Source organism: Guillardia theta, assembly GCF_000315625.1.
Source record: "Guillardia theta CCMP2712 unplaced genomic scaffold GUITHscaffold_68, whole genome shotgun sequence".
NCBI lineage: Eukaryota > Cryptophyceae > Pyrenomonadales > Geminigeraceae > Guillardia > Guillardia theta.
In genome coordinates this window covers 142,618-167,747 of record NW_005434606.1, presented here as the reverse complement: position 1 = coordinate 167,747, position 25,130 = coordinate 142,618, and the positions used below count along the sequence as shown (strand labels likewise).

At 52.2% G+C, this 25,130-nt stretch overlaps 7 protein-coding genes across 7 annotated transcripts in view; 4 read left to right on the top strand and 3 right to left on the bottom strand.

Moving 5' to 3' along the window:
• Nucleotides 1–43: 43 nt before the first annotated feature.
• Nucleotides 44–1,021, bottom strand: GUITHDRAFT_164699 (hypothetical protein; the record flags this gene model as incomplete). The annotated part of the gene is made up of 2 exons (XM_005827247.1): nucleotides 44–196; nucleotides 249–1,021. 2 exons carry the CDS (start codon nucleotides 1,019–1,021, stop codon nucleotides 124–126), a joined length of 846 nt encoding a protein of 281 aa, XP_005827304.1. The 3' UTR covers nucleotides 44–123.
• A 1,626-nt stretch (nucleotides 1,022–2,647) lies between these two features.
• GUITHDRAFT_154156 (hypothetical protein) lies at nucleotides 2,648–3,214 on the top strand. The gene has a single exon (XM_005827246.1). It carries the CDS (start codon nucleotides 2,857–2,859, stop codon nucleotides 3,040–3,042), a length of 186 nt encoding a protein of 61 aa, XP_005827303.1. The 5' UTR covers nucleotides 2,648–2,856; the 3' UTR covers nucleotides 3,043–3,214.
• Nucleotides 3,215–5,158: 1,944 nt separating this feature from the next.
• GUITHDRAFT_154155 (hypothetical protein) lies at nucleotides 5,159–5,865 on the top strand. The gene has a single exon (XM_005827245.1). It carries the CDS (start codon nucleotides 5,593–5,595, stop codon nucleotides 5,752–5,754), a length of 162 nt encoding a protein of 53 aa, XP_005827302.1. The 5' UTR covers nucleotides 5,159–5,592; the 3' UTR covers nucleotides 5,755–5,865.
• Nucleotides 5,866–6,956: 1,091 nt separating this feature from the next.
• Nucleotides 6,957–9,084, bottom strand: GUITHDRAFT_154154 (hypothetical protein). The gene is made up of 8 exons (XM_005827244.1): nucleotides 9,016–9,084; nucleotides 8,658–8,802; nucleotides 8,451–8,485; nucleotides 8,242–8,289; nucleotides 8,090–8,194; nucleotides 7,719–7,796; nucleotides 7,423–7,525; nucleotides 6,957–7,125 (listed from the first exon to the last, which is right to left on the bottom strand). Exons 1-8 carry the CDS (start codon nucleotides 9,064–9,066, stop codon nucleotides 7,028–7,030), a joined length of 663 nt encoding a protein of 220 aa, XP_005827301.1. The 5' UTR covers nucleotides 9,067–9,084; the 3' UTR covers nucleotides 6,957–7,027.
• An 8,499-nt stretch (nucleotides 9,085–17,583) lies between these two features.
• GUITHDRAFT_113559 (hypothetical protein) lies at nucleotides 17,584–20,121 on the top strand (the record flags this gene model as incomplete). The annotated part of the gene is made up of 1 exon (XM_005827243.1): nucleotides 17,584–20,121. One exon carries the CDS (start codon nucleotides 17,584–17,586, stop codon nucleotides 20,119–20,121), a length of 2,538 nt encoding a protein of 845 aa, XP_005827300.1.
• Nucleotides 20,122–21,036: 915 nt separating this feature from the next.
• GUITHDRAFT_96352 (hypothetical protein) lies at nucleotides 21,037–23,465 on the top strand. The gene is made up of 2 exons (XM_005827242.1): nucleotides 21,037–22,918; nucleotides 23,103–23,465. The coding sequence occupies exons 1-2, from the start codon at nucleotides 21,080–21,082 to the stop codon at nucleotides 23,244–23,246; spliced, it is 1,983 nt and encodes a 660-aa protein (XP_005827299.1). The 5' UTR covers nucleotides 21,037–21,079; the 3' UTR covers nucleotides 23,247–23,465.
• The window catches only part of GUITHDRAFT_113557 (hypothetical protein), a gene marked incomplete at both ends in the record, with an annotated part of 4,230 nt that continues 2,557 nt past the window's right edge, over nucleotides 23,458–25,130 (bottom strand). Inside the window, 7 exons of the mRNA XM_005827241.1 lie at nucleotides 23,458–23,520; nucleotides 23,805–23,861; nucleotides 24,156–24,283; nucleotides 24,440–24,500; nucleotides 24,555–24,597; nucleotides 24,822–24,877; nucleotides 24,921–24,990. Of these exons, the coding sequence (XP_005827298.1) occupies nucleotides 23,458–23,520; nucleotides 23,805–23,861; nucleotides 24,156–24,283; nucleotides 24,440–24,500; nucleotides 24,555–24,597; nucleotides 24,822–24,877; nucleotides 24,921–24,990 (478 nt within the window). The remainder of the gene's footprint in view (nucleotides 23,521–23,804; nucleotides 23,862–24,155; nucleotides 24,284–24,439; nucleotides 24,501–24,554; nucleotides 24,598–24,821; nucleotides 24,878–24,920; nucleotides 24,991–25,130) is intronic.

Sequence of the window (25,130 nt, the reverse complement as noted above, 5' to 3'; positions counted from 1 at the left end):
TTGAACGATAGAACTTTCTTTTGAGCTGACCGAAAGGGAATCTGGAAGAATTGACGGGCTTTGATTGATTTATCTTAAGTTCAAAACAATCTGTACAATTTCCTGTCGAACAGTTGATGATTGTTACAACCAGTCCTCCAAGCATTCATCTCTGACGATGTCTTCTCTCTCCTGCTTGACGGCTGAGCGGATGGATCTGCAAGTCAACCTTCAGATGTCGGACAAGAAGCAAATGACACTAAACTCACCCCTGTAAACACTTCAACGCTGGCACGAATGGCTTGCTCAGCCGAGCTGTGCTCGGAAGGAGCCCGACCCGTTCATGCACGTTGAGGTGATGGATAAGGCCCTCGAGCCTGTTCACAACCATCTTGAGGATGTTCGACTGGATGGGACGCCTGGAAGGAGATCCGTGCAAGGACTCATCACTCAGACCATCACACTTTTCCTCCGCATCCTTTCCCCTCTCTGCACGCTGCTGTCTCATGACGTTTTGGATCTTGCAGATGACCGAGTCAACATCCCTGACAGACTTGTCCACAAGACCCATGATCAGCGAGTTGGTGATCAGCCCGACCACGTTGGGACCATCGGCATCCTTAGTAAGAACCGCGTCCTCCTCCAGGAAGTAACCAGTCCCATCCCACTTGGTCGCATCTCCCTGGGGCTGCTTATCCTCATCGACTTGCAGCGTGCAGTGGCTTCCTGCAAGGTCAAGGGGTGGCAAATCTTCTGCTTCTGAGCATTTAAAGGAGGGGACGATGCGGAGGTGAGAAGAATTACTGAACTTGACAGACTTGCGCTCAAACAACTTGCGCTTCTTGTAGGGAATACCCTGCTGCATCTTCCAGCTCTGGTAGCTGCTCCTCTTGATGCATGCTCGCACTTCGCTTCCCGTCCCTGCAGTTGACGCTATTGGCTCGGCCCTGTCATCGTCCTTCTCTACTTGCAACGTACTCGCGCCCGCATGTTCAATGCAAGATATGGGAAACCTCTCTACTGTGGCACCTCCTACACCCATAGAGCGAATCAAAGTTGGTGAGTCTTCAAGGGCTCTGAAGCGTTCAGAAAAAGTGGGAAAAGTTGTGGAGAGCCTTGTCGGCAAGGAGGCAAGCTAGATAGGGTCACGAAATAGTGACTGCTCGGTCCAACGCAAATGACGAAGAGGAGGTCGGTTGAGCTGCTATGGCAGCGGAAAAGCGATCAGAGGCAGAGGAGGAGGGAAAGGGATTGGGGTTGAGGGAAAGAGGGAGGGAAGAAAGAAGGGGGGGGGGGAGGAGGAGGAAGGAGGAGGGTGAGTGGTTGCAACTAGCACTGCAGCTATAGTTTATCACTGCATGCGACACGCGTCCAGCAAGGGAAAGCTTCACAGTGGGGGATTTCCATCTGCAGGGGCCTTTGAAATCGCCCACCCACATCCCAAGACATTTCAGTACAGTCACAAAATCTGTCAAAAAAAGCGGTAATAAGAAGTTATCAGTTTTTCACTTGTTTTTATACTTGCCTAAAATATTGTATCAAAATTAATCAGTTTACAAACATTTTGTTTTTTGTAAAGGACCCACCTACAATTCCATTTCGCCCTTGTCGAAAAAAAGTGGCAACGGATGAGCACGTGTAGGAAGGTCAGGGGGTGGGGTGATCCGATTGCTGAAATGTGGACAGGTACACCTCTTATAACTGGGGTGCTGAGAAAGAAATAAATGGGAAAAAGAGGGGTGGGGGTACCTTAGGACCCTAATAATGCTGGTAGGGTAGGATGCATCTATGCCGTCGGTTGGTCACGGGTAGGGTGCTATCGATTGAAAGTTTGAATCGATATGTACGAACAGGTGGTGGGGGTAGTCTCTGAACCCCCACTTGATCGTACAATTAAAGGTCATCATGTGGTGGGGTCATGCTTCAAGGCTGGTGGGTGGCACGCAACACGCTTGAGCTACCCCATCGATTTGAATTTTCAAATGTAAAACGTTTTAGATAAAAGCAGGGTTTAGTTAGGAGGTCAGCGAGTCAATTAAAAGTTGGTCCAGGCTCGGGGGCCGATCTCCGCCGGGCCGGCCCGGGGGGAGTAAAACTTGAAAGCCTTTAGCGGCCCATCCGATCCTCTGCCACTACTACTGATCACCAGCCACCCCCCGGCAGCCCCGGCCACCGGTGGGGCGGCTCCGGCCACCGGGTGACTCAGTCATCTTAAAGTCACTAAAAATCAGAACGAGGTCACAACTTGGCAATCATGGCAGGACTCCGAGTAGCCCGGGCCCGGGCCCCCCGGTCAGTGTGCCACCGCCCGCGGGCCCGGCGTCCGAACTTCAAATCGGAGGACGCTATTTTCAAGTTTATTCATGATTTTTTTTAGTAACTGATGACACTACTGACGGTCGGACGGTGGGCTACACACATTGAAAAGAGTTGGTTTCGGCTCTACAAAAAGGGTCGCAGTCTCGGATGGCTCATGTATGCTACCAAGACACAACGCTTCCAAGGGCTATGTTGTAAAGTTGTCAGGATGGCTATCTTCGGCATTGAAAATACGTCTCTTGCACGCAAGCACCGATCATGCTGACTATACCCTACCCAGCAAATGTGCTTAATAAGAACCCGTTGTATCAATGCGACTATTAGTCCACCCCTCGTCGGCAGCTTCCTCCTTGTGCTACATCGAGCGGAACGTCTTACCCCTCCTGAAACACCTGCAACGCTTGCTTGGAAAACCAACAAGATACGCTCTTGGGAACGACTGACAAGTAGGAGCACATAGTCATAGTTTGTAGCGAGAGAATTTTGTAACGATCATGGATTCGGACCGCTACCTTGACTTTCCTTTGTATCACCCAAGTCGGATTCCGATTCCAAGCCATGATCAAGACATTGAGGACCAATTCAGCATCGAGATTGACCCAAGTTCACCTGATGACAGACTCGATTGGTTGCATGGAGCCTCAACAGCATCTGACAGGCTTCAAAGTCAAAACTTGGTGTGTCCTATGCTTCACGAAGCCGGACAACTACTCTCGAGGGCATCAAACGATGATGCTAACATGAAATCAAAGTCATCAAATGATGTAGGTAATGCTGGCAATATTTTGGCATCACAAGCTCCTGGACAAAATGCGGCTCACGAGTGTAAGGCTGTGAAAGTACAGTCAAGACAGTTCGCCAATGAAGCTTCACGCCAAATAGAGATCACTCCGGATTTGTTGTCTCAACACTTTCATGAAAGCCTTGAGTCGGCAGCTGCAAGCATTGGAATAGGAAAATCAACCATGAAGGTTGTCTGCAGGAGGCTCGGCATTGAGAAATGGCCCTATGTGCGAAAAGGATCGCGGAGAAAACCCGGTCAAAGGGCTTCGAGTGAGGATAGTGTGTAGATCGATCCCCGAAGCTATCAAACGATGGGAGCAATTGTGATGTCATGTTCAATGTCTTACGCTTAGCTGTGGCAATGCCTGCGTTACTCCGAATTTTTAGGCCATGTACTGTCTGAATCGCCGGGCCAACCTTATCTACTTCTATTGTGGACGCATGGCAGCAACTGGAGGACTTGCTCCGAGGCTCTGACGCTAGATCGATAGTTGTGTGAAACAACCTGTTTTAGCTGGATCGATAGTTGTGTGAAATAAATGCTTCATTTCATACCCGGCCCATGGCACTAGAGTCACCGTACTACGGTTCAACGGTTGCGTCCGATGATGGAGCCTTAGGCTGGGCTGGCCGATGATGGCGGCCTGTGGAGCGCCTGGGTGGCAGATAGCTGTCAATGATAAATCCGTCCGTATCGGACATGCGGCCACTGGGTGCTTGTAAACATAGTACGGACTTCCGAGAGTCGGAGCCTGAGCGCCTGCGCATCATCGAATCCGGCGAGTCCAGTGTATCCCGGGGACTCCCGGCGTTGGCAGGCTTACTGCAGCTGCGCGGCCCGGGCCGGCGGCCGCGGCGCCGGGACCCAACGAGTCACGGTGGGGATGAGGGTAAGGATTTGGCCCCCTTTCCTGCTTTTATATCTCATGCATGCGTGGAAATGCTTGCAGGAAGGGAAGGGAGAGGGGAAGGAGGAGGGAGGGTTGGCGGAGAGAAGAGGAGGGGAAGTCGATGACAGAGAAAGGTCAAACGAAGATAAAGTGCTCCTTGCCTAAACAAAGTTCAAACGTAGAGCAGATATCGTAGAGATGAAAAGGCCAGCGAGACTGTTTCAAGCGTTGAAGTCTTTTGTGAAGAACTGTAACAAGACTGCAGGGTTTGATGATACGCTTCAAACTTATCATTGCCTCTGTCGTTCTCGAGCAAATCCTGTGTTTCCAAGCTCGCCCGTCGATGCTGACGAGGAGGGTTCCTTTCTCCCACGGCATCGCGCGGTTGCCGTCGCGGTCTCTCCATCACTTCCAGTCATCCAAGCCAAGCAGGACATCACTCAAGAGTGCGCTGCGCGGGAAAGACGAAGAGTGGGAGAAATGGAAGACCAAGTTTGCTGGGAAGTTTGTGATTCAATCGGGGACGGCAACGACCCTTTCCAAGAAGTCGGCAGAGGAGACGCTGCAGAGCAACGAGATCGACAGCATCCAGAAACATTTCAAACCTTCGCAAATTCTGCAGGTAGAACGAGGGAGGAGACTTACAGAAGTGGAGGTGGAGAGCCTGGAGCTCAAGAGTGAGGTCGGGGAGCTGATCGGTTTTGCTGGTGGAGGGGGCGACCATGGGGACGGTGAGATCTGTCGGTTGTCCTGCCTGCTGAGGTGATCGCTGACTGAGACACGAAGAGATGGGAGGAAAGAGGTTGACGAGCAAGGTCGAGATGCTGCTGAAAGACAACCTTGAAGACGTCGAGACAGACATGATGGGAGTAGCAACACAGCAGGGCACCGTTTCTCGTCGAGATTTCTCGACCATCCTGCAAGTAAGGAGCGCGAGCTCTCGCTAGTCGATCACTTCCTCTTCATGTTGCTACCCTCTTCTGTCTGCCTGGCTGCCCTCCTCCTCCTTGAGCGATTCCCGTCGCTCTCCTCTGACATGCCTGGTGCCTACAGGAGGGCGGGGAGTCCGGGACTGCCATCGGCCAACTGTTGTCCAGCAGGGAGGTTGAAAGTCTGTTGGATTTTGCAGTCAACGTGGCTGGGGATGGCAGTGACAAGATATACATTCAAAAGCTGAAGAAGAGCTTGACACCACAGAGGTTCTTGATTTACTCCCTCTCTCCTTCATCCACACTCTTGCTCTTGCTCCCCTCTCCACCCCCCTCCTCGTCTTCCTCTCTCTCCATCTCCATCTCCATCTCCATCTCCATCTCCATCTCCATCTCCATCTCCATCTCCATCTCCATCGCTATCTCCATCGCTATCTCCCTCTCCTCCTCTTGCTCCTCCTCTCACATCAACTCCTGCAGCGTATCTAGGGGGATGAAGCAAGCCGATCTTTTCTTCGATGACGGCAGCGTCTCGTTATCGATCTCCATGCCCGAAGATCCTTCCAAGGTATTGCAAACCCCGTCGTCCTCGTCGCCACTTGCTCCTCCTCCTCCCCTCCTCCTACTTTCATGCTGCCTCGTTGCTGTGATGAGCTCCTTTCCTTCGTCCTTCTCCACTTGCTGTTGAGCCCATGAGTTGTGCCCCTGGGTGCTCCGGTCTGCGCTTGCTCCTGGTCCTGCTCTACTCACTTGAGAACCAGCTGCTGGACGATGCCCTTGATGAGCTCGAGCTCCTCGGTCTTATCACGAGACCGCAAACTTGGTTGCTGACCAACAGCAGGAGGCAACTCTGACGAGTACATCCCCTACTGGGTCCAGGCATTCGTCTCTCCACTCCACTCCCGCGCAGTCTCACCCTCCTTTCTCAGCTCTGGCCGTCTGCCTTCGTGCTAGCCAACGAGGTCGCCACCGGCCGCATCTCCACGAGGAGGAAGAGGTGAAGGAGGCAGGTCAACCCCAGCTGTGGGTCAAGCTGCTGCAGGATCCTCGAGATCAGCGCAGGCCTTGGACTACCGGGTCTCATGGCCGCCAAGAGAGGGGCTGAGAGGGTGGGGTAGCGCCCACCTAGTCCCCAGCTCACCCCCAGCTGTGAAGGTCTGCCTGACGGAGTACGACAAGAAGGCCCTCAGAGTCATCGAGGACAACGCAAGAGGTGAGTCGTCGACCCATCCTTCGCCATCCTCCCCTGCCCGCCCGCCCCCCCCCCACCTGTACTCTAGCTCGGCCTCACCTGAGCACAGAAAACTCTCTTGAGGTGGAGACGACCGAGTTCGACTGGTTCAGGTGCTGCACTGGCTCTCGAGCTGGGGGATAATGGAGGACGCAGGCCGAGGGGGAGTGACATAATGCTCGACGTTGACGAGTGGGACTGGTTCCTCTTCGCCGACGTCATGTATGAGGTTGTCCAGCTGACTGCCCAGCGATGCGAGCTGATAAGAAGGCGCAGAAACGGTTCATAGAGCCCGTGGCCAGAGTGATCGCAATGCTGCTGCGTCAGAATAAAGGTGAGAGGAAGAGCATGGAAGGGAGGAGGAGAAGCGGGAGGGGAGGGGGGGAAGGAGGAGGAGGAATCTGATCGGCACTACAGGCTCTCAAGCTGTCTTCACAGACCCCCAGAGGTCATCCTTCGATTCCTTCATCCTCGAGCTGAGAAACCTCGGGCTGCATGTTGACACCCCTGCGCCGTGCTGGGCAAGTCTGAAGTGACACGAGCAGGTGAGGAGGGAGCAGAGACTGGTGAAGATCTCAAAGGCTGAGCTGAACAAGGAGCTGGAGACTGAGGTAACTGCAGCTGACGCTCCCTGCTCCCCGTCTCTTCCCTGTCCCCTTGTCACGTCCCCCTTTGGCGTCCTGCTCCTCCTGCTCCTCCTGCTTAGATTGCTCGGCAGAACCACGAGATTTCCATCTTGTTCATCAGCCTCCCTGAAGGTTCCAGCTAGCTCGGAACCTCTCTTGTATCATCAGCCCCAAAGTGTTTCTGTCTCTCTGTCTGTCTTTCAAGTTTTCTCTCCCTCTCTTATCCCGCATCTTCTATGGAGAAAACTTCCACCTCCATCAGCGTTCTCCTTAACCTGTCTTGTCATCCTCGTGCTTCGACTTGGTCATCCTTCTCGATCTCGCACCCATCAGGCGGTTCGCTCTCAGCTGATACTCTCGTGCATCATCTGCTCTCTTCGTCAGTACATGTGCGGTCCCTCACCGGCACCACTCCCACACTCACTCCTGCTCCCACTCCTGCTCCTGCTCCTGCTCCTGCTCCTGCTCCTGCTCCTGCTCCTGCTCCTGCTCCTGCTCCTCCTGCTTCCTCCCCGCCTCCTGTTCTCATTCGTCTCGTCGTCAGCTACCTCTGGCCTCCTCCTCTCCAATCCTTCTCCTTCCTCGTCCCTTTCCTCCTCCTCCCAACTCCGCTCCTCCCCCCTCCTCTCTCCCTCCGACTTTCTCCTTCTCCTCTCCCCCTGTACCTGCGTTTCCCTTCCTGAGAGCAATGGCTCCAAGGTGCAGCAGAACTTCAGCAACCTGCGCGTGCTCGCGTCCCTGCAGCTGCTCGCGGAGCTTTAACGCCATCTAGACAGAAGTTTTGAGAGGTGGAAAGAGAAGAGTCCGAGCAAAGGAAGGGGGAGGAGATGAGAACGGAGGAGGAGGAAAGGGACGAGGAAGGAGAAGGATTGGAGAGGAGGAGGCCAGAGGTAGCTGACGACGAGACGAATGAGAACAGGAGGAGGGGAACAAGGAAGTGGCAGAGGGGTAGAGGTATCACCAGCATGTACTTCTCAGCTTCGGGCAGATCGTTGAGTCCGAAGTGAACGAGCGAGAGGAGCTGAAAGGCGTCTGCAACCTTGAGGAGACAGCATCAAGAGGAGACAGCGGCAAGCTGCGCGGCAAGGGGAGGAAGAGAATAGAGATATCTCCCCTGTCCCTATTCTTTACACCCCAGCTTTCCTCTTCCCCGCTCTTCTGCCCTTCGCCCTGACTCTCCCCCTCCTCTCTTCTTCCCTCCTCCTCTTCACCCTTCCTCCCTTCCTCTCCTCCTTCCCTTCCTTGTCCTCCTTCCTCCATCTCCGCTGCTCCTCCATCTCCGCTGCTCCTCCATCTCCGCTGCTCCTCCCTCTGCTCAACATTCCGACTTACTTGAACCGAGTCATGTCCCAGCAGCTCTTGGGAGACTTGCATCGATCGCTTCGCAAACTCAAGGGCCTCCTGATGATATCCTATCTTCCAACACTGATTGGCGACCTTTGGAAACATTTTAGCCTTCAAGTCTCATTGTAGAGGCTGCCAACCTTGTAGGCTGCACTTGATAACTCCAGCGACTTCTTGGGGAATTTCTCCTGGGAGAGGGGTTCAAGGGCGAGATAGAAGGAGAAAGAACACGAAGGGAAGAGAGGGAAGAGAGGGAAGAGAGGGAAGAGAGGGAAGGGAGGGAAGGGAGGGAAGAGAAAGGGGAGGGAGGGGAAGGGAGGGGAGGGGGAGGAGGCATTTCAATATTTACCTGCACACCTACAAGCTGCTTGAGGACCTTGATGCCTGAAACGTGAATACGAATCAGATAGGAATACAGCTATAGGAATACAGCAATAGGAATACAGCAATAGGAATACAGCAATAGGAATACAGCTCTCCCCTCTCTTTCTCTCGTTGTCTCTTTCTGCGCTCCTCGTTTCCTGCTTCTCCCAACTTCTCTCGCTTCATCCCTTACATGCAAGGTTCTGTCCCGTCTTTGACAAGAATTTCCCAAACTGAGTGAGAAACGTTCCCATCGCCACAAGATCGTCGGAGGAGAGACCAAACTTTGCCTCCTGCTCCTCCGCCTTCATGCCCGCCTGCTCCGCCTTGTCCAGCTCCTGCCGTTGCAAATCAGACAAATAGCAGAAGGAGGGGGAAAGGGAGGGATGGAGGGGTGGAGGAAGGGGAGGAGGAGGAGGGAAGGAGGGGAAGAAGGGACAGAAGCACGTGGAGAGAGGAGAAAAGAGAAGGGAATGGAAGGCAGAGGAGGAAGAGAAAGTCAGAAAAGACAAGGAGCAAGTGGCTGCAGAGAAGGGAGAGGGTCCAGAGACCGTCAGTTGCCGCTGGTACACGTCCGAGATCAGTCGGTTGAGCTCTGACATGGCCAGACTCTCCTTCTGCGCCTCTCCCTTTCTCCTCCTGTCCTCCTCCACCACCGCCCTCCAGTAGCCGACCAGCTCAGGCTCCATCCCGTTGGAGAAGAGGAAGCTGAAAACGGCGAGCGACTTGATGGACAACTCGAGCTCCTCGATCCTGGCAGACTTCTCCAGCTGGAAGGGCAGCTCGATGCAAGTTCGCGGGTCGTTGGGGCCCTTCTTGCTGAAATAGTCGATGATCACAGCTCGGGTCGCCCCCGCCTGCCAACCCATCACATGAGAGCGAGTGACAGAGGAGGGGGACGAAGTCACGAGAAGGAGGAGGAGGAGGAGATGGAAGAAAGGGAAAGGAGGAAAAGAAGGAGGAGGGCAAAAAAGGAGGAGGAGGAGGAGGAGGCGGAGGAGGAGGAGGAGGCGGAGGAGGAGGAGGAGGCGGAGGAGGAGGAGGAGAAGCATTCGCAAACCTCAGCGGAGGTTGGGATGTACTTTGAGATGATGGCTTGCTTGATTACATGATGGAGTATGACATACCTCCCCGTCTTGTAGCTCAGCATCTCCCTTGCAGCCCAGAGGAACTTGCAAACAACCGTTCGGTCAACCCGCGCCATGTCCTGAAGCTCCTGCTCGCCGAAGCCAGCGCGCGAGACGATGATAAGGGAGAGGAGCTCGCCGAAGACCTGCAGAGGTTGATGTCAGATTGTGAGTGAGTGAGAGTGTTGTTCTTGTAGAGGTTCTGCCTGCCTGCCTGACTGACTGACTGACTGACTGACTGACTGACTGACTGACTGACTGACTGAGTGACTGACTGACTGACTGACTGACTGACTGACTGACGGTCTGTATGGTTGAAAAGAAGAAATATATGATGGAGGAGATGAAGGGGACGACAGAGAAGAAGAGGGGTGGAGGTAGGAAAAGCAGGGTGAAGGAGTGCAGATGCTGATGTTGCTGTTGCTATTTTGACACGAAGAAGAACGAGAGTGAGGAAATGCAGCAGCAGGACGAGAAGGACGAGGAGGACGAGAAGGAGGACGAAGAGGACGAAGAGGACGAGAGGAGGAAGAGGAGGAGTAGCTCAAAACTCACACTTCGTGCACCAGTCTCATAGTCGTCTTCCCATCTATCGAGCATGATATTCACAAAGTGGGAGATGGATCGGTCAGCCGGAAGGTTGGCAATCTGTTGATAAATCGTCATGATCACCATAGAAGTCAAACACAACAACCATTGCAATCTTGGCAAAGTACTTGTCAAGGCCGAGTTGAAACGCATCTAGCTTCCTCCACTCATACATGAACGTCGCAACAAACGCGGGGGAGGAGCGGTCTTCGACTTTGAGCTTGAAGATCTTGTGGGAAATGTCAGTGGAAGAAACAAGCAGGGAAAAAGAAAGTCGGAGAGATTGACCTGGTTGTTGAGAAAATCGTTTGACGGGAGACCTTTCATACCGAAGTAATTCTCTATTATGGTGATCGTGTCTTGTTGCTCGAGGTCGGGCATTTCGAGGATGGGCCAGAAGTAGAGCTCTGAAGACGAAGCAGGCGAGGGGAGTCGCAGTAGAGGAGGGGAAAGAGAGGGGATGGTAGCGGAGGAGGAGGAGGAGAAAGATGGAAGTTGAGGAGGAGATTGAGAGAGGAAGGCAGAAAGAAAGAGATCAACGGGAGTCAGAAATAAGATTGAACATGAGGGGTTTGAGAAGAGAAGAGGAAGGAGGAAGTTGCCGAAAGGATTGGAAGAGAGGAAAAGGAGAAAACAAGCTGAAGGGAGGAAGGGGAGGAAGAGGAGGGAGGGAAGCGAGGAGAGGGGGGGGGGCGAAGGGGGAGTGGGAGTGGGAGCATAAGAAAGCAAGGGAAGGGACTGACCATTGGCAGTCTGGAGGGCGAGAGGATGGGAAGAGGAGACGATAAGGTTGCAGCCAGGAGGTTGAACTGCAGTAATCCATCGGATGCTCGCGATCTCTCTCTCTTCTTCACTCAGCTCGTCGCTGTTGAGGTTGGCAACGCTGTCAAGATCGAGACAGAACAGGATCTGAGGGCAACGTTTAGAGATGCGTTCGCTGAAGCTGACTTTGCTTGCCTGCGAGTCCTGTGTGCCGTTCTCCAACCATGTGAAGACGGTTCCGTGGGAGACAACTTCGTTGACGGTCTCGGGGAGGGCAGGAGTGTCGATCTAATGAGAGTGAGAGAAGCAGTGCAAAGGAGAGGTTATGATGAGAAATGGGGTGAACATGATTGCGATGGTGAGAGAATAACGAAGAATAAAAGACAAACAAACAGAAAGAAACAAGAAAAAGACATGACATGAGAACGTTACAATAAAGAAAGAGGATGGCAACCAATGTGAACTGCATGCTTTCATCATGGAATAAGGAAGACAAGTGATCCTTGCCGTCTCGAACCTTGAAATGAAATTTGATTGTCTTCATAAGATGTCGCAATAGCTCGAAGGGGGTCGTCTGCATTGCCCGCATGCTGAATCCTCTTACCAGCAAGTTGTCGATTTCGCCCATCTTCAGAGAAGATATCAGAACAAGGACAGTCACCAACAACATCTCACTTTCTTCTCTTTGAACTCTCTCAAGAACATCGCCATCGCAGTTGTCTAGTTGTCATCGTCTGTGAGATAACCTCGCAGCAGCTCACCTCACTCGCTCACCTTCCCGCACCCCGGGCGTCCGGTGAGGAGGAGAGGCTTCGAGTCTCCTTGCTCCACGTGCTTCCATATCTCATCCACAGTCCCTGCGTGTCGGTTTCGATCGTCAGCAAAGTTCTGCTACCATCATCATATGCGATCATATTGCTGATGGTGTTTGTTGATTTTTTCATTTGTTGCACTTGACACCCTTTGAGAAATGACATCCTGAATCTTTCCTCTGCCTTCACTTGCTACATCCTTTCCCTCTCCCTCGTTCTTCTTCCTCTCCCCCTCCCCCTCTTGTCCACCTCTCCCTATCTCTCTCCTCCCCTCTCTCCCTCCCTTCCCTCCTCGTCTCGTTTCACTTACATCTCAACGATTTGGTTGGAACACATCTTGCCTCTCTTGTCTCAAAAGCCGCGTCATGCATGCCGTCCACCACGTTCTCCCAGAACGATCTCGATCTCCAGCCATCGATGGTAGACGACAAGTTTCTAGTTGTGACGGCAGCAGCGATGTCAGCTGCAAGATCAAACTGGCCTCATCAGCAAAAACTCACCCATGATCTGCTGGCAGGGGAAAGTCTTGCTCGATAGCAAGTCTGATGTCATTGCACCAGGCCTGCTCATCTCACATCACAAGAAAGTGACAACATGTCGTTTGCTTCACTTTGACTCCTTCCTCCGCTGAGCCGTAGTTCATCGTTATCTTCAGCCCCGAGTGACTCAAATCTTCTATCATGGCAGACCTGACAAGATCACAAGTCAACAACTTTCCTTGTCGTCAAGATGCTCAACAAGTCATCTTGTTGCATCATGTTCATCCTCACCTTTTCTCCGACATCTCCGCGTCGAGGGGGACAAAGTTGATAGACTGAGAAGCCTCTAGCTCATCCTGACACCTCTCATCTCGGATGTAGAAGAACGCTCTCCTGCCCCACTTCTCGCTGTCTCTCAGCACGTGATAGACCTCTGTTGCTGTTGCTGACTGTTCGAGTTGCAAGAATGTCTGCCGAGCAGCGTCAAAGAGCAATCATGGGTGAAGAACGTTTTGCTCGCCTCTTTGTTTGTTTTCTTATTTTCGTCGTCTTCCATCACGTAGTCCCATGGTAAGACCCCGTACTGCTGCCCGATGAAGCATGTGAAATAGTCGCAGTGATCAATCTCTTCGAGAAGCAGCGAGATAATCTGTCAGGCAAAGTGAGGTGGTTGTGATGATGATAGATGTGGCAATTGAATGATGATAGATATGGCGATTAAATGATGATGATGATGATGATGATGATGATGATGATGATGATGATGATGATGATGATGATGATGATGATATGCTAAGTGAAATACATGAAATAAGGATAAATCAAGGAGAAGAGAGTGTAAAGAAGGGAAGGAAGGAGAGAAGAGAAGAAGGGCAAAAAACAGGAGAAGGTGAGTGAGTAGGAGAAGAGGGAGGATAGGAGAAGGTAAGAGGATAGCAGAAGATGGAAGATAGAAGAGGCGAAGCGAGGATAGGAGAAGATGGAGTCTTTCAACCTTGCCGACGGACGGATCATCGTCTTGGAAAGCGACTCGAACATCAACGAGAGTGATAAAGTTTCCACGAAGGTAACAGATCTTGTGGTGCCAAAACGAGAAGGGGCAAGAAGACAAAGACAAACAAAATAATGGTAATCAAAGTATAGAGTAGTATCAGACCAAACATCCGATGAAATGAAGAGAAATCGCAGATGGCAGATGAGAATAGTTCAGATAACAACCATGCAGCAAACTGCAAGCCTCACCTGCTGAAGTTCAGGGAGAAACTTCTCGTTTGCAAGAAATCGCTCTTTCTGAAAGTCAGAGAGGGTCGAAGACCAGTATATCCGAGGTCCGTGTGGGACCTGATCTGCCATAACAACGTGCTGCAAAGCAAGCATCATCATTGTCAGCATCATCATTGTCGCCATCATCACCATCATCGCCATCGTCACCATCATTATCACCATCATCGCCATCATCATCATCATCATCATCATCATCATCATCATCATCATCATCATCATCATCATCATCATCATCATCATCATCATCATCGTCATCATCGTCATCATCATCATCATCATCATCATCATCATCATCATCGTCATCATCGTCATCATCGTCATCATCGTTATCATCATCATCATCATCATCATCATCATCATCATCGTCATCGTCATCATCGTCATCATCATCATCATCATCATCATCATCATCGTCATCATCGTCATCATCGTCATCATCGTCATCATCATCATCATCATCATAGTCATCACATGAGCTTTTCTTACCTTATCGATCTTCTCGATTCTCTTCTTCACGTCTGTTGTGCTCGTCGAATCAGTCACAACCTGCTATATCAATCCTCAACACTCATCAGCATCAACTGATTCACTTCGTGCACCTTCAGCGTATCTTCTTCAGGTTTGGACCTCAACTCCTTGATAATTTCCATCGCATCCTCCAGTTTTTTTCAGTCTTGTAGTTTGAAGCCCTGAGCTCTACGTTCTCCTTGTTGAGTCTGTCGGCCTGCTCGCAAGCATCATGTTCTTGCTCATCAAATGCATTACCATTCATCACTACACAATCATCACCATATTTATCATCATCATCATCATCATCATCATCATCATCATCATCATCATCATCATCATCATCATCATCATCATCATCATCATCATCATCATCATCATCATCATCATCAACACCACCACCACCACCACCACCAATACCATTGTCTTCGTCGCCACAATTATCATCATCACTATGCATATTGTGGCATCATTGAAATGTCCTCCCATCAACAAACAGCGACAAGATCATCACATGAGATTTGATTTTCAGAAGTTTTTCAGACATCTCTTGCGCCAGTTTCCTCTCCTTGATCGCCAACCTCAACATCTTGTAAGTATCCCAACTGAACCTCCCCTCCTCCCCCTCACCCCACGGCCTCCTCCTTTGCTATCTCAGCATGGCTATTGCTTTCCATCAGGATTGAGTTGTCCTTTTGCATCGCTTCCAACTTCTGACGAGACTGAGAAGACAAAGAAAACAAGAAGCACAGGATGTCAGTCTTTGATCATACTGTCATCGCTCGAGGCCCTTACCAGCTCCAGGTCATCTTGCAACTTTGATAACTCGGCATCCTTCATATTCAACCTCCTCATCAGCTCTTCATTCTTCCTGGCCTTAACGCCACACCAACATCACCCTCCTTCCTCCACCTTTCGCTCTACACGCACCAGCACGTCGGTACTGCGATCAAGCTCCTCGTTTCTCTTCTTCACTCCCTTCATCTCCGCATTCTCAGCCTCCAAGCTCGCAATCTTTCCCAGCAGGTCTTTCAGCAGGACCTCCCGGGCTGCCGCGATCCCCCGCTCGATCCTCTGGGCCTGCGATGGGATGCTCCTGTCCTCTGGCACGAGAGCATGCGAGTTAGTCCTGTTGAACAGATCGCGAAACTCGTCGAGGGAGCGAGGGAGAGTATCAAAGTTCAGCCGAAGCTCTTCTTGCAGACCTGCCTCGACCGACACGACCTGGCGGGAGCTTACTGGCAGCAGAGCAGGAGGAGAGGACGAGGAAAAAGAGAGATCGTTGGAGAATGGGTGGACCAGGAAATAATGATTGTTGTGAGTGGGAAAGAGCAGGGTACAAAGGGACGCAGCCGTGTCACGAAGAGGAGGAGAGGGGAGGAGAGGAGAGGAGAGGGTAAAGGAGGGGAGAAAACCAGGGGGGATACGAAAAGAATTTTTCACCTCATCAAAGTCCATGAAACAAACTTGTTCGAGTTTGTTGATTTGGATGAGATTGAGTTTCAGCCAGACAATCCAGTCCTGTCGAGGAAAATCAGCGGGGGTCGGTGGGGGGGAGCAAGAGGCTGTGCTGAAGCAGACAGTACGGAAGCAGACAGCACGGAAGCAGACAGCACGGAAGCAGACAGCACGGAAGGAACAGCACGGAAGCAGACAGCACGGAAGCAGACAGCACGGAAGGAGACAGCACGGAAGGAGGAGAAAGAATCCAAGCATGTTCATCTCACCTCCATCGCAAGCTTCTGGCTCTCCAGCTTCATCAGGCTGTGGTTGCAATTCTCGATATGAACCTGCTGAGAGTCAACCGCAGGGTCGAGCAGCGTCCAGGGACAATACCGTCGATCTATCGATCTCCATCTCTGACTTTCTGATTTCTGACTGCAGGTTAGCATACACCTTCCTGTCCGCCATCTCCGAGGTCCTCCTGCCCAAACGCACACCGGCCCGTCAGCAGCGGAACGAACCCCCTCCCCATCCTCTCACGAGATCTCATCCTTGCCCTCCCTCAGGCGCCGCTCGTGGAAGTGCTTGAGAGAGACGTGGTCGACTTTCTCTGCCAGCAGGCTGTCCGACATGGACTTCATCTTTGCGTGCAGACCCGCTACATGCTGCAGCAACTCCTCCACCTCGCTCGGGCTCCTCCAGCTTGTAAACGTCCTCTTTCTGCTCGACAGCCTTGACTTGGCCGTCATTGCCCTCAGCGGGTTGTCTCGCGTGTTGCTGGTCAGCAGATCCATGGCAATACTCACATCCACCATCTCACCGCTTCTACTACCACTACCTTCTCCTCCTCCTCCTCCTCCTGCATCTCCTCCCTCGTTTCCTCCTGCAATGGCATCGAACAGCTCCCGGGATGCGAGCTTGACGAGCCCTCGTTGATTCGGCATGAAGCGCAAGAGAGCCGCCTGGAAGGAAAGAGCAGAGAGTTTGTGCTGTTTCTCCTTGCTGGCTGACTGCGTCAACACTTCTGCTAGCTCCTCTTCCCTCTCTTCCGCCTGCTCTCTGATCTCAAACCAAAGCTCCTCCACCGCGTTTTGGAAATGTTCCTCGTTGCGAGCCTCTTGCGTCGTGAAGGGGCGGCCCTCACCCATGCGCAAGGATCGAGCTCCGTCCATGTGGGACGTCTGGGCACGCTGCTGCTGCTGCTGCTGCATGCTCGCGTCTGCTGCCGGGCGGAGGGGGTTGCTGCAAGGGCAGACGAGTCAACAGGTCCAGCAAGACAGACGGCAGGCACGTACCTCGCGCACCCATGATCACTTGTTGCAGCAGATCGATGTCCGACATCATCTCTTCTGCCTCCCTCTTCCTCCCATCAGCCCCCTCACGATCTTGTCTTGGGGGCGTTCCCCCGCCCCCTCTCCCTTGCCAGTTCCCTGCCTCGCCGCCCGGGGCCCCGGCACCATGGTCTGGATCCGAATCTTCATCCTGCACTGGCGCATGCTCTCCGATTCCTCTAGAGCCATCTACTCGATCTCCTCCTGTTACTCTTGCCATTTCTATTGGAATCGTGTCTGTTTTCCTTTGCTCGCCCAATGTAACTTCCCTTCCACCAGCAACTTCTTGGCTGCTCTCTGTTCTCCCGTTCCCTGCTACCATCCCACTATTGCCACTTCTCCCACTCTCCGTCTCACTCTCGTCCGCGGCTCCTATCACTCGTTCATCCTTCCCGCCCTTGCTATCCATGGCAACCTGGCTCCCTCCTCCCTCTCCTTCTTTCCGGATCTCCTTCTCTGCTCCTCCTCCTCCTCCTCCTCTTGATGCTCCTGCTCCCATTCTTGGTCTGGTCAACTGCCCACCATATTTTTCGGTGAAAATCCCGTGGGTTCGGACGGGGATGAGGTCCGGGCTTGAATTTCACTGAGGTCCGATCGGACCTGGACCTATTGCGGAACACCAATCTGTTGAAATTGGTGTTCCGCAATAGATGGTGTGCCATCTTTTCCTCTATTTGAAACAATGCTGTTTCAAATCTGCATGCTGCTGGATTGCCGGATATACTTTCGGAGTTAGTAATCTTTGCCAGAAACGACATCCAAGCTTTCAAAAGCACACATAGAATCATGCCTTACCTCGTCATGGATTGGTGTCATCAGAGCTTCAGAGCGAAAGATTCGAGGGGCATGAGATTCTCTCCGGAGGTTTTGAGTTTCGCATCAACAATTCTCAATGCTTGCGACGGGAGTACGTTCCGTTTACTGTCAGGGCCAGGGAACAAGTATACGAGAAACTTCCATTCTGATCAGGCTTTGCATAACTTGCCTCTACCGTCCATATCTACTCTTCATAAGCTGCAGAGTGCAGACATGAAGACACGTGATCTAAACAAGTCAAGAATCTGCAGCGAGGTTTTGCATGATTACGGTGAAATGAATTCTAACCTTGTAGATGGTATTCAAGTGTTGGCGATGGACAAGACGATGATCAATGCTGGGTTTTGTAAACAGTTCGAAGACTGCGAAGCAGATTTAGGTGGAGTCACGGGGAAAACAATGGATTTGTGTGAACGGCTTGAGATGCGACAGAGACGGTTGGCACAGCTTTGTTTGGAGGGAACAACCGCTGAATCGATTCAGGAGCATGTGATAGGCTTATTGAAAACTGACTTGGATCACATCAATGAAAGGAAATCAACGACTGAACGGGACTACAAGAAAATTCGTGATAAGTATGTTGCAAAAATGATTAGCAACAACGCAGATACGAGAAGGAATGTCTCTAATGAAGTCAGGTTTACGCCATATCAATTGTACATGGCCGGGGTCATTGAGGGATGTAGTCAGATCCAAACTCAAGTGCCGCAACTGATTGATCGTCTGAACAACTACATCAGTACCGCCACACCAAGCGAGGACGAGCAGCGTTCAATTCAAGCTGAATTAAATGTATACAATGACTTGTACTACAAGACGGCGATCGCCGAACTAGCAGAAGATGCAATATGTGTTGTTGCACAGGATGGACAAAAGCATATGCCTCCTGCGCCTGTTTACATCGGCTTTGCCCATAAAAGTTTGTGTTCCAAAGATGGAAAGGATATTTTTTTAGCTGTCACCAATGAAGCTTGGAAGAGAGGCGTGAACTTCAATGTGTGGTCTTTCGATGGGGAGTTCGCCTGTATATATCGTTATTTCTACCAAGACAAGCCAAGTACATTCATTCAGGAAGTGAAAGCCATTAACAAGACTGCAACCAGTATGGAATATAGACATTTATGTACATCTATTTCAGCATACATTTCGGGGATATTCAAGTTCGAACCTCCAATTTCAGAGCACGACATTGAGAGTGAGTGCACATTGGACCATCCAGATGAGTACGATGGTGATGACTTGTCGTCATTGCCCATCGCACCTCAGCAAGGAATTGTACACATGGATGTTGCTGAGATGAGAGAAATTAAACAGTTTGTTTTGCAGTTACGACAGAACCAGGCCATTTGGCAAGTTCAGAAGGAGAAGAGGCTACGATGCCACACGAGCAAGAGGCCCAGAGCGACCCTGAAAGAGATGTTTTGCAGGTTTCAAATATTTTGCAGACGGTACGGATATGAAGAAGTTCTTTCATTGGCCAAGCACAATGAAGAGGGGGGGGAAACATTCACTCCTTGGGAGATGGAGCGAAGAATAGCTGATGGACTAAATGACTTTGATGAACACAAGATCCGCTTTAAATTCGACGAATGGTTATCCAATCCCGTCCTCTCTCCAATTACGAACAAGTTGTTGTTTTTCTCGCCGTGCATCAATCACTTGTTGAAGAATGTCAGGCATTCCATTGGATCAGGGAAGTCTCAATCGTCTTCTACGGAAGCCCAGATATGGCATAAAGCTTACAGTGATATCGCCAAGAAGAATCCTGCTTGGATGACTCAGATGGAAGTCGACGGGACCGCCGATCCACAATCGGTGGATATCATGCTGAAGATGTTCAGTGACAAGGCCATCAGTCTACTAAAGGCAGAAGGACATGAAGCGACAGCAAGAATGGCAGAGGCTATGTCTGGCCTGCACAAAGCATTCGATGAAAGAGGGCTGAAAGTTTCAGAGAGGATACGTCTCGTTCAAGAGGGTCGAAGATGGCTATTGGAAGGCATCGACTGGACCAGTGTCAGCCAAAAACATGTCAAGGGACTATCATCTGTAACATTTGAAGGCTTCATAGTTGCAATTGATACTCATCTGCAAGTACAACAGTATGTGAGGGATAAGAATCATGCGCTGGATGATAGAGACTATGACTTCAATTCACGAACTCTCTGCACGGATAGTGTAGAGAATCTGTGGTCCTTGATCGGCCATCTGAACAAGAAGGATTTTCTGAGAAAATTCAATCAGGCATGCATAGAATTATCTAAAAAGGTGGATCCAAACCTGCCTTTTGTGTACGAGCATTCGAAGAAGCGAATTGTCCTGAGCAAACCGCACGACCGTGAAGCTTTCAATGCACGGGATGGATCTGATAATGATGTGGAGCCACACAATAGTACGCAGAAGAACAATCGAAAGCGAGTATATGCTAAATCAGGGCAATGGGATGAAGGATTAACAGGTAATATGCAACGGTTCCGGGGATTGCGTAGCATTGCTGGCTGCAAGTAGAAAAAAGAGAGATACGTATTGTGGAAAATATTAAACACTGCTACGATGCCATTCAAATGATTGATACCATGATATAGATTTTACAATTTCCTGATAGGCTATGGTGGTTTCACGATTGTCATCATTGCACAGGCTGAGTTAATCATCCTTAAACCTGGTCGCCGCCTTGCTGCCATTGCGATTTCCTGCAAACTCACCCACCCCCTCCTGAAAAGGTACCCCCAAAATATCATACAAAAATACCGGTACTAGACCCTTTTATTGGGAGTTCCTCCCCCGTGCTCCAATTTAGAGTAAATTTTGTCAGACAGGGGGTGGGGGTGGGGGTATTTCATTTTCTGCTCATGTGGGGTAAACTTTGTCTTGTTATGATTGTAGGGGTACAAAATAGATGAAAATGATGGGTACTATCAAGAGATTGATCAAAAAGGAGGGGTGAGACTAACCTCTATTGAAAAACGGGGGGGTGGAGGCCCGGGGTAGGGGAATCGCCGAAGGCGACAGCACAGCATGGAGAATCCTCGTGGGAGAGGAGAGGGGAGGAAAGAGAAGAACGGGAAGGAGGAGGAGGAAGGAAAGAAGGAATTAATTATGTGTAGATGATAGATGGCTGATGAACAGGGAAGGGAGAGGAGAGGACAGGAGAGAAAGAAGATATAGATCCAGTTCAGGTGGACTTGTTGAGTGAGATCGGAAGGGCTATTTTTCAGGCAGCGATGAAGAAGAAACAAAAGAGTGAATTGATTAATGATCAGGGTGGTTGTGAGATGGAAACAAAGCAGGGTACAGTTGATGCCGTGTTTCGTCGATCTAGAGGAAACTTTAGTGGGGGAATCAATCAGCAGCTGAGCCAATTGCTGCTACTTGCGTGTCATTTCTTACAGTTTGGAGGAGAGGTTCCTGATTCTATCCTTCCAGGCCGTCAGGTTCTAACAGGAACGCTAGAGATCGAAATAGGATGTCGACAACCCAGTCTTTCACGCTTATTTTGTTTCTCTGGCTCCACGGCGTGTGCGCCTTCTACCTGCCGGGAGTGGCGCCGCGGAAGTATGTGCATGGGGAGCAGCTGATGGTGAAGGTGAACACCCTGACGTCAGACCTCACGCCGCTGCAGTTCGACTACTACAACATCCCCTTCTGTGAGCCCAAGGGGGGGGAGCACCAGCTCCCCGAGAACATCGGGGAGGTGCTGGCTGGCGAGAGGACGGAGACTTCGGCCTATCAGTTCCACACCAACGTATCGAGGCTGTGCAAAGTCGCGTGCAGGAAGACGTGGACCCCTCAGAACGTCGACGAGTACCGCGACTTCGCAGGAGCCCGCTTCCGGGCCAACATGCGCCTGGACAACCTCCCAGCAGCTGAGCTGGTGGTGTTCCGTGACCAGTACGGGAAGGAGTTTGTGTCGTACAAGCTCGGGTATCCCATCGCCGAGGTCTCTGGGTACAACTCCTCCAAGTTCTACATCAACAACCACCTCAGGTTCACCATCCGCTACCACAACGTGAAGCCAACGGGCACGCACATGGACAAGATCGACGAGCCAGGCGTCCTGATCGTTGGGTTCGAGGTGAAGGCCAAGTCTATCGAGCACAGGTACGAGGGAAAGTGGGACGAGAAGTGTGCGTCCAAGAACAGCTGCGAGCTGTTCACGTGCGACCCAAACAGAGGGCCGGACCCCAACGCCCCCAAGCTCCAGCTCCGAACGCACAAGAAGCAGGAGGTGGTGTTCACGTATGACGTGCTGTGGGTGCACAGCGACGTCAAGTGGGCCTCGAGGTGGGACGTCTACCTGAAGATGCAGTGGCAGGACGACGAGATTCACTGGTTCTCCATCGTGAACTCGTCGGTGATCCTCCTCTTCCTCTCGGGAATGGTGGCCCTCATCATGCTGAGGATCCTCCGCAAGGACCTGTACAGGTACAACCAGCTCGAGCAGAGCGAGGAGGCGAGGGAAGAGGCCCGAGAGGAGACGGGATGGAAGCTTGTGTCGGGAGACGTTTTCCGTCCTCCCAAGTACGCCTCCCTCCTCGCCGTCTACATTGGCAGCGGAGTCCAGGTGCTAGGGATGACGTGCTTCACGATCGCCTTTGCGGTCTTGGGCTTCCTCAGCCCGTCGAACAGAGGCTCCCTCCTCGCTGCCGTTGTCCTCCTCTTCGCATGCATGGGGACGCCAGCAGGTTACATCTCAGCGAGGTTCGTCAAGATGTTCCATGGAGCTGGGATCGACAGGCTGCGAACGACCTTCATGACAGCTCTGGTGTTCCCTGGCGTTGTCTTCGCCATCTTCTTCGGTCTCAACCTCGTCCTCTGGGGAGACAAGTCGACGGGAGCGGTGCCCTTCACCACCCTCCTCGCCCTCCTGGTCTTCTGGTTCGGCGTTTCCCTTCCTCTCGTCTTCCTAGGGAGCTTCCTCGGATTCCGCGCCAACCCCATCCAGAACCCAGTGCGGACTAACCCCATCCCCCGGCAGGTCCCCGATCAGATCTGGTACATGCGATCGCTACCCAGCATCCTGATGGGAGGTGTCTTGCCGTTCGGGGTTGTGTTTGTGGAGCTCTTCTTCATCCTCTCCTCCATCTGGCAGCACAGGTTCTACTACCTCTTCGGCTTCATGCTCCTCGTCCTCATCATCCTCCTCGTGACCTGCGCCGAGATCTCCATCGTCATGTGCTACTTCCAGCTGTGCTCTGAGGACTATCACTGGTGGTGGAGATCGTTCTTCACCTCGGGAGCGAGCGCCCTCTACCTCTTCCTCTACGCCTCCTACTACTTCCTCACCCGCGTCCACATTGCCAAGGTCTCTATCCTCCCCTCTACTCTAACTCTCTTTCTTCTTCCTACTACTCCTCTTCTTCTTCCTATTCCTCTGCTCGCTCCTGCCTGCTGCCTTCCTCCTCCTCCTCCTCCTCCTCCTCCTCCTCCTCCTCCTCCTCCTCCTCTCTCCTTCTGCTGCCATGTCAGTGACGAGCGTGTCTGAGCAGAAGGCGTCGGTGATCAGCGGACTCATCTTCTTCGGTTACATGACGGTTATCTCCTACGCGTTCATGGTGGTGACCGGCTTCATGGGCTTCATCGCCACCTTTCTCTTCATCCGTATCATCTACGCGTCCATCAAGGTAGACTAGAGGAGCGACATGCAGGTCGAGCTGCGACGAGAGCACAGCCAAAGTTGAGGAGGGGGAGAGTTCACGAGCAGGAGGTAGGAAGGAGGAGAGCAGCGGGAGAGGGAGCAAGAGCAGCGAGGAAGGGAGAGCGGGAGACGCTTGTTGTGCATCTCACGAGAGCAGACGGTGTAAAAGCAGAGAGTGTTTTTGTCCATGTCAAGAATGAAAGTGATTAGAAGTAGTAGCCATCGTCGTCTGCCTCGTCCATCTGCTTCTTCCTCGCTGCCATCAACGCCTGCAGATGTCGAGCGTCACCTCTCACTCGCTGTCCCATCCCATCACGCCCTCGTATCTTCCTCTCCCTCGCCTTTTCCCTCCTCTCCCCGTTCCCTCTCCCCCTCCCCTCCCCTTTCCCCTCCTATCCCCCTCCTCCTTTGTCCCTTCCCTCCCTCCCCTATCTGTCCGAGCTCTTCTTCTTTCCCTCTCCCCTCCCCCTCACAGCCCTCCTCCCCTCTGTCCTCCCTCTTTCAGTCTCCTCCACAAGGGTTGTGTTTCCTCTCCTCCTCCCTCCGCACACACCGCTAGATCTCCTTTCCCGCCCATCTTCTTAGGCGCATCCGATGCTCGTGGCGACGTCTGCAGAGCATGGTCAAGAGCACAAGGGCAGAGCGAAAGAGGAGAGTGAGGGGATGTATGCAGCAGGGAGCGAGCAGGACAGGGGGAGAAGTCGGAGGATCAAAAAGGAGGAGCTAGGGAAGCAGATTCATGAGCAGGAGCAGGAGGAGTAGGAGCAGGAGCAGGAGGGGAAGGAGTAGGAGCAGGAGCAGGAGGGGAAGGAGTAGGAGTAGGAGCAGGGGCAGGGGGAGAAGGAGTAGGAGTAGGAGTAGGAGTAGGAGTAGGAGGGGAAGGGGCTGCGGCAGGAGGATTCACCTTCTTTACCACGGGTTTCAGAGGCTTCTTTTCCTCCTTGACGGGAGGCTCGACGGTCTGCTGCAGACTCGTCAGGCTGGAAGTGGAAAGTTCGCTTCCTGCGCATGCCTTGACGCTCGGGGGTGGATCTGAGTGACTAGTGAGTACAATACTAGAGATAGACCAAGAAAGAGGGGGGAACCGGGGAGGGACGGAGAGGGGATGAGAGGATAGGAGGGGTAGGGAGGGGGGTCGAAGACGTGGAGGGGGGATAGGAGGGGTAGGGAGAGAGGAAGAGTCCTCACCAGAAGACTGCTTGGCTGCGGTCTTCGCCCATTCCTTCTCAAGATCCACTTTCTTGGGCTTCTGTCAAATGTCATCAGGACGAGAAGGAGCAGGAGGGAGTGCGAGTCTCCCTACCTCCGCCTTTTGCTCCCTGCTCTTAGCCTCGAACACCAGAACCCTGCCCACAGAGAAGCGAGTCAGCCTCCTCCTCCTCCTTCCCTCCCTCCCTCCCTCCCTCCCTCCCTCCCTCCCTCCGTCCCCCTCTTTCCCTCCTTCTCTCCCTCCCTCCCCCTCTTCCTCCCTCCCTTCTCTTCCTCAGTCAGTCAGTCAGTCAGTTCCTTACCCTACCCATCCACTCACTCACCCTCCCTCCCTCTCTAATTTGCCTCCAAGTCTCTTCACCTGCTCTGAGCGATCCCTTCCCAGTCGGGCGTGTCGGCTTCTTCTGCATCCTCCACCTGCAGAGCATGAGCAACAGACCCAGAGAAGAGAAGGCAGTACAGTGACGACTGCTTCCGGCACATCGTCATCCTCCTTTGTGGCTGGAAGGGGATGCAGGACAGACGCTGGGCTGATCACAGGAGGAGGAGGCTCGACGATAGGAGGAGGCTCGACGATAGGGGGGGAGGCTCGACGATAGGGGGGGAGGGCTCGACGATAGGGGGGGAGGGCTCGACGATAGGGGGGGAGGGCTCGACGGATGGGAGGAGG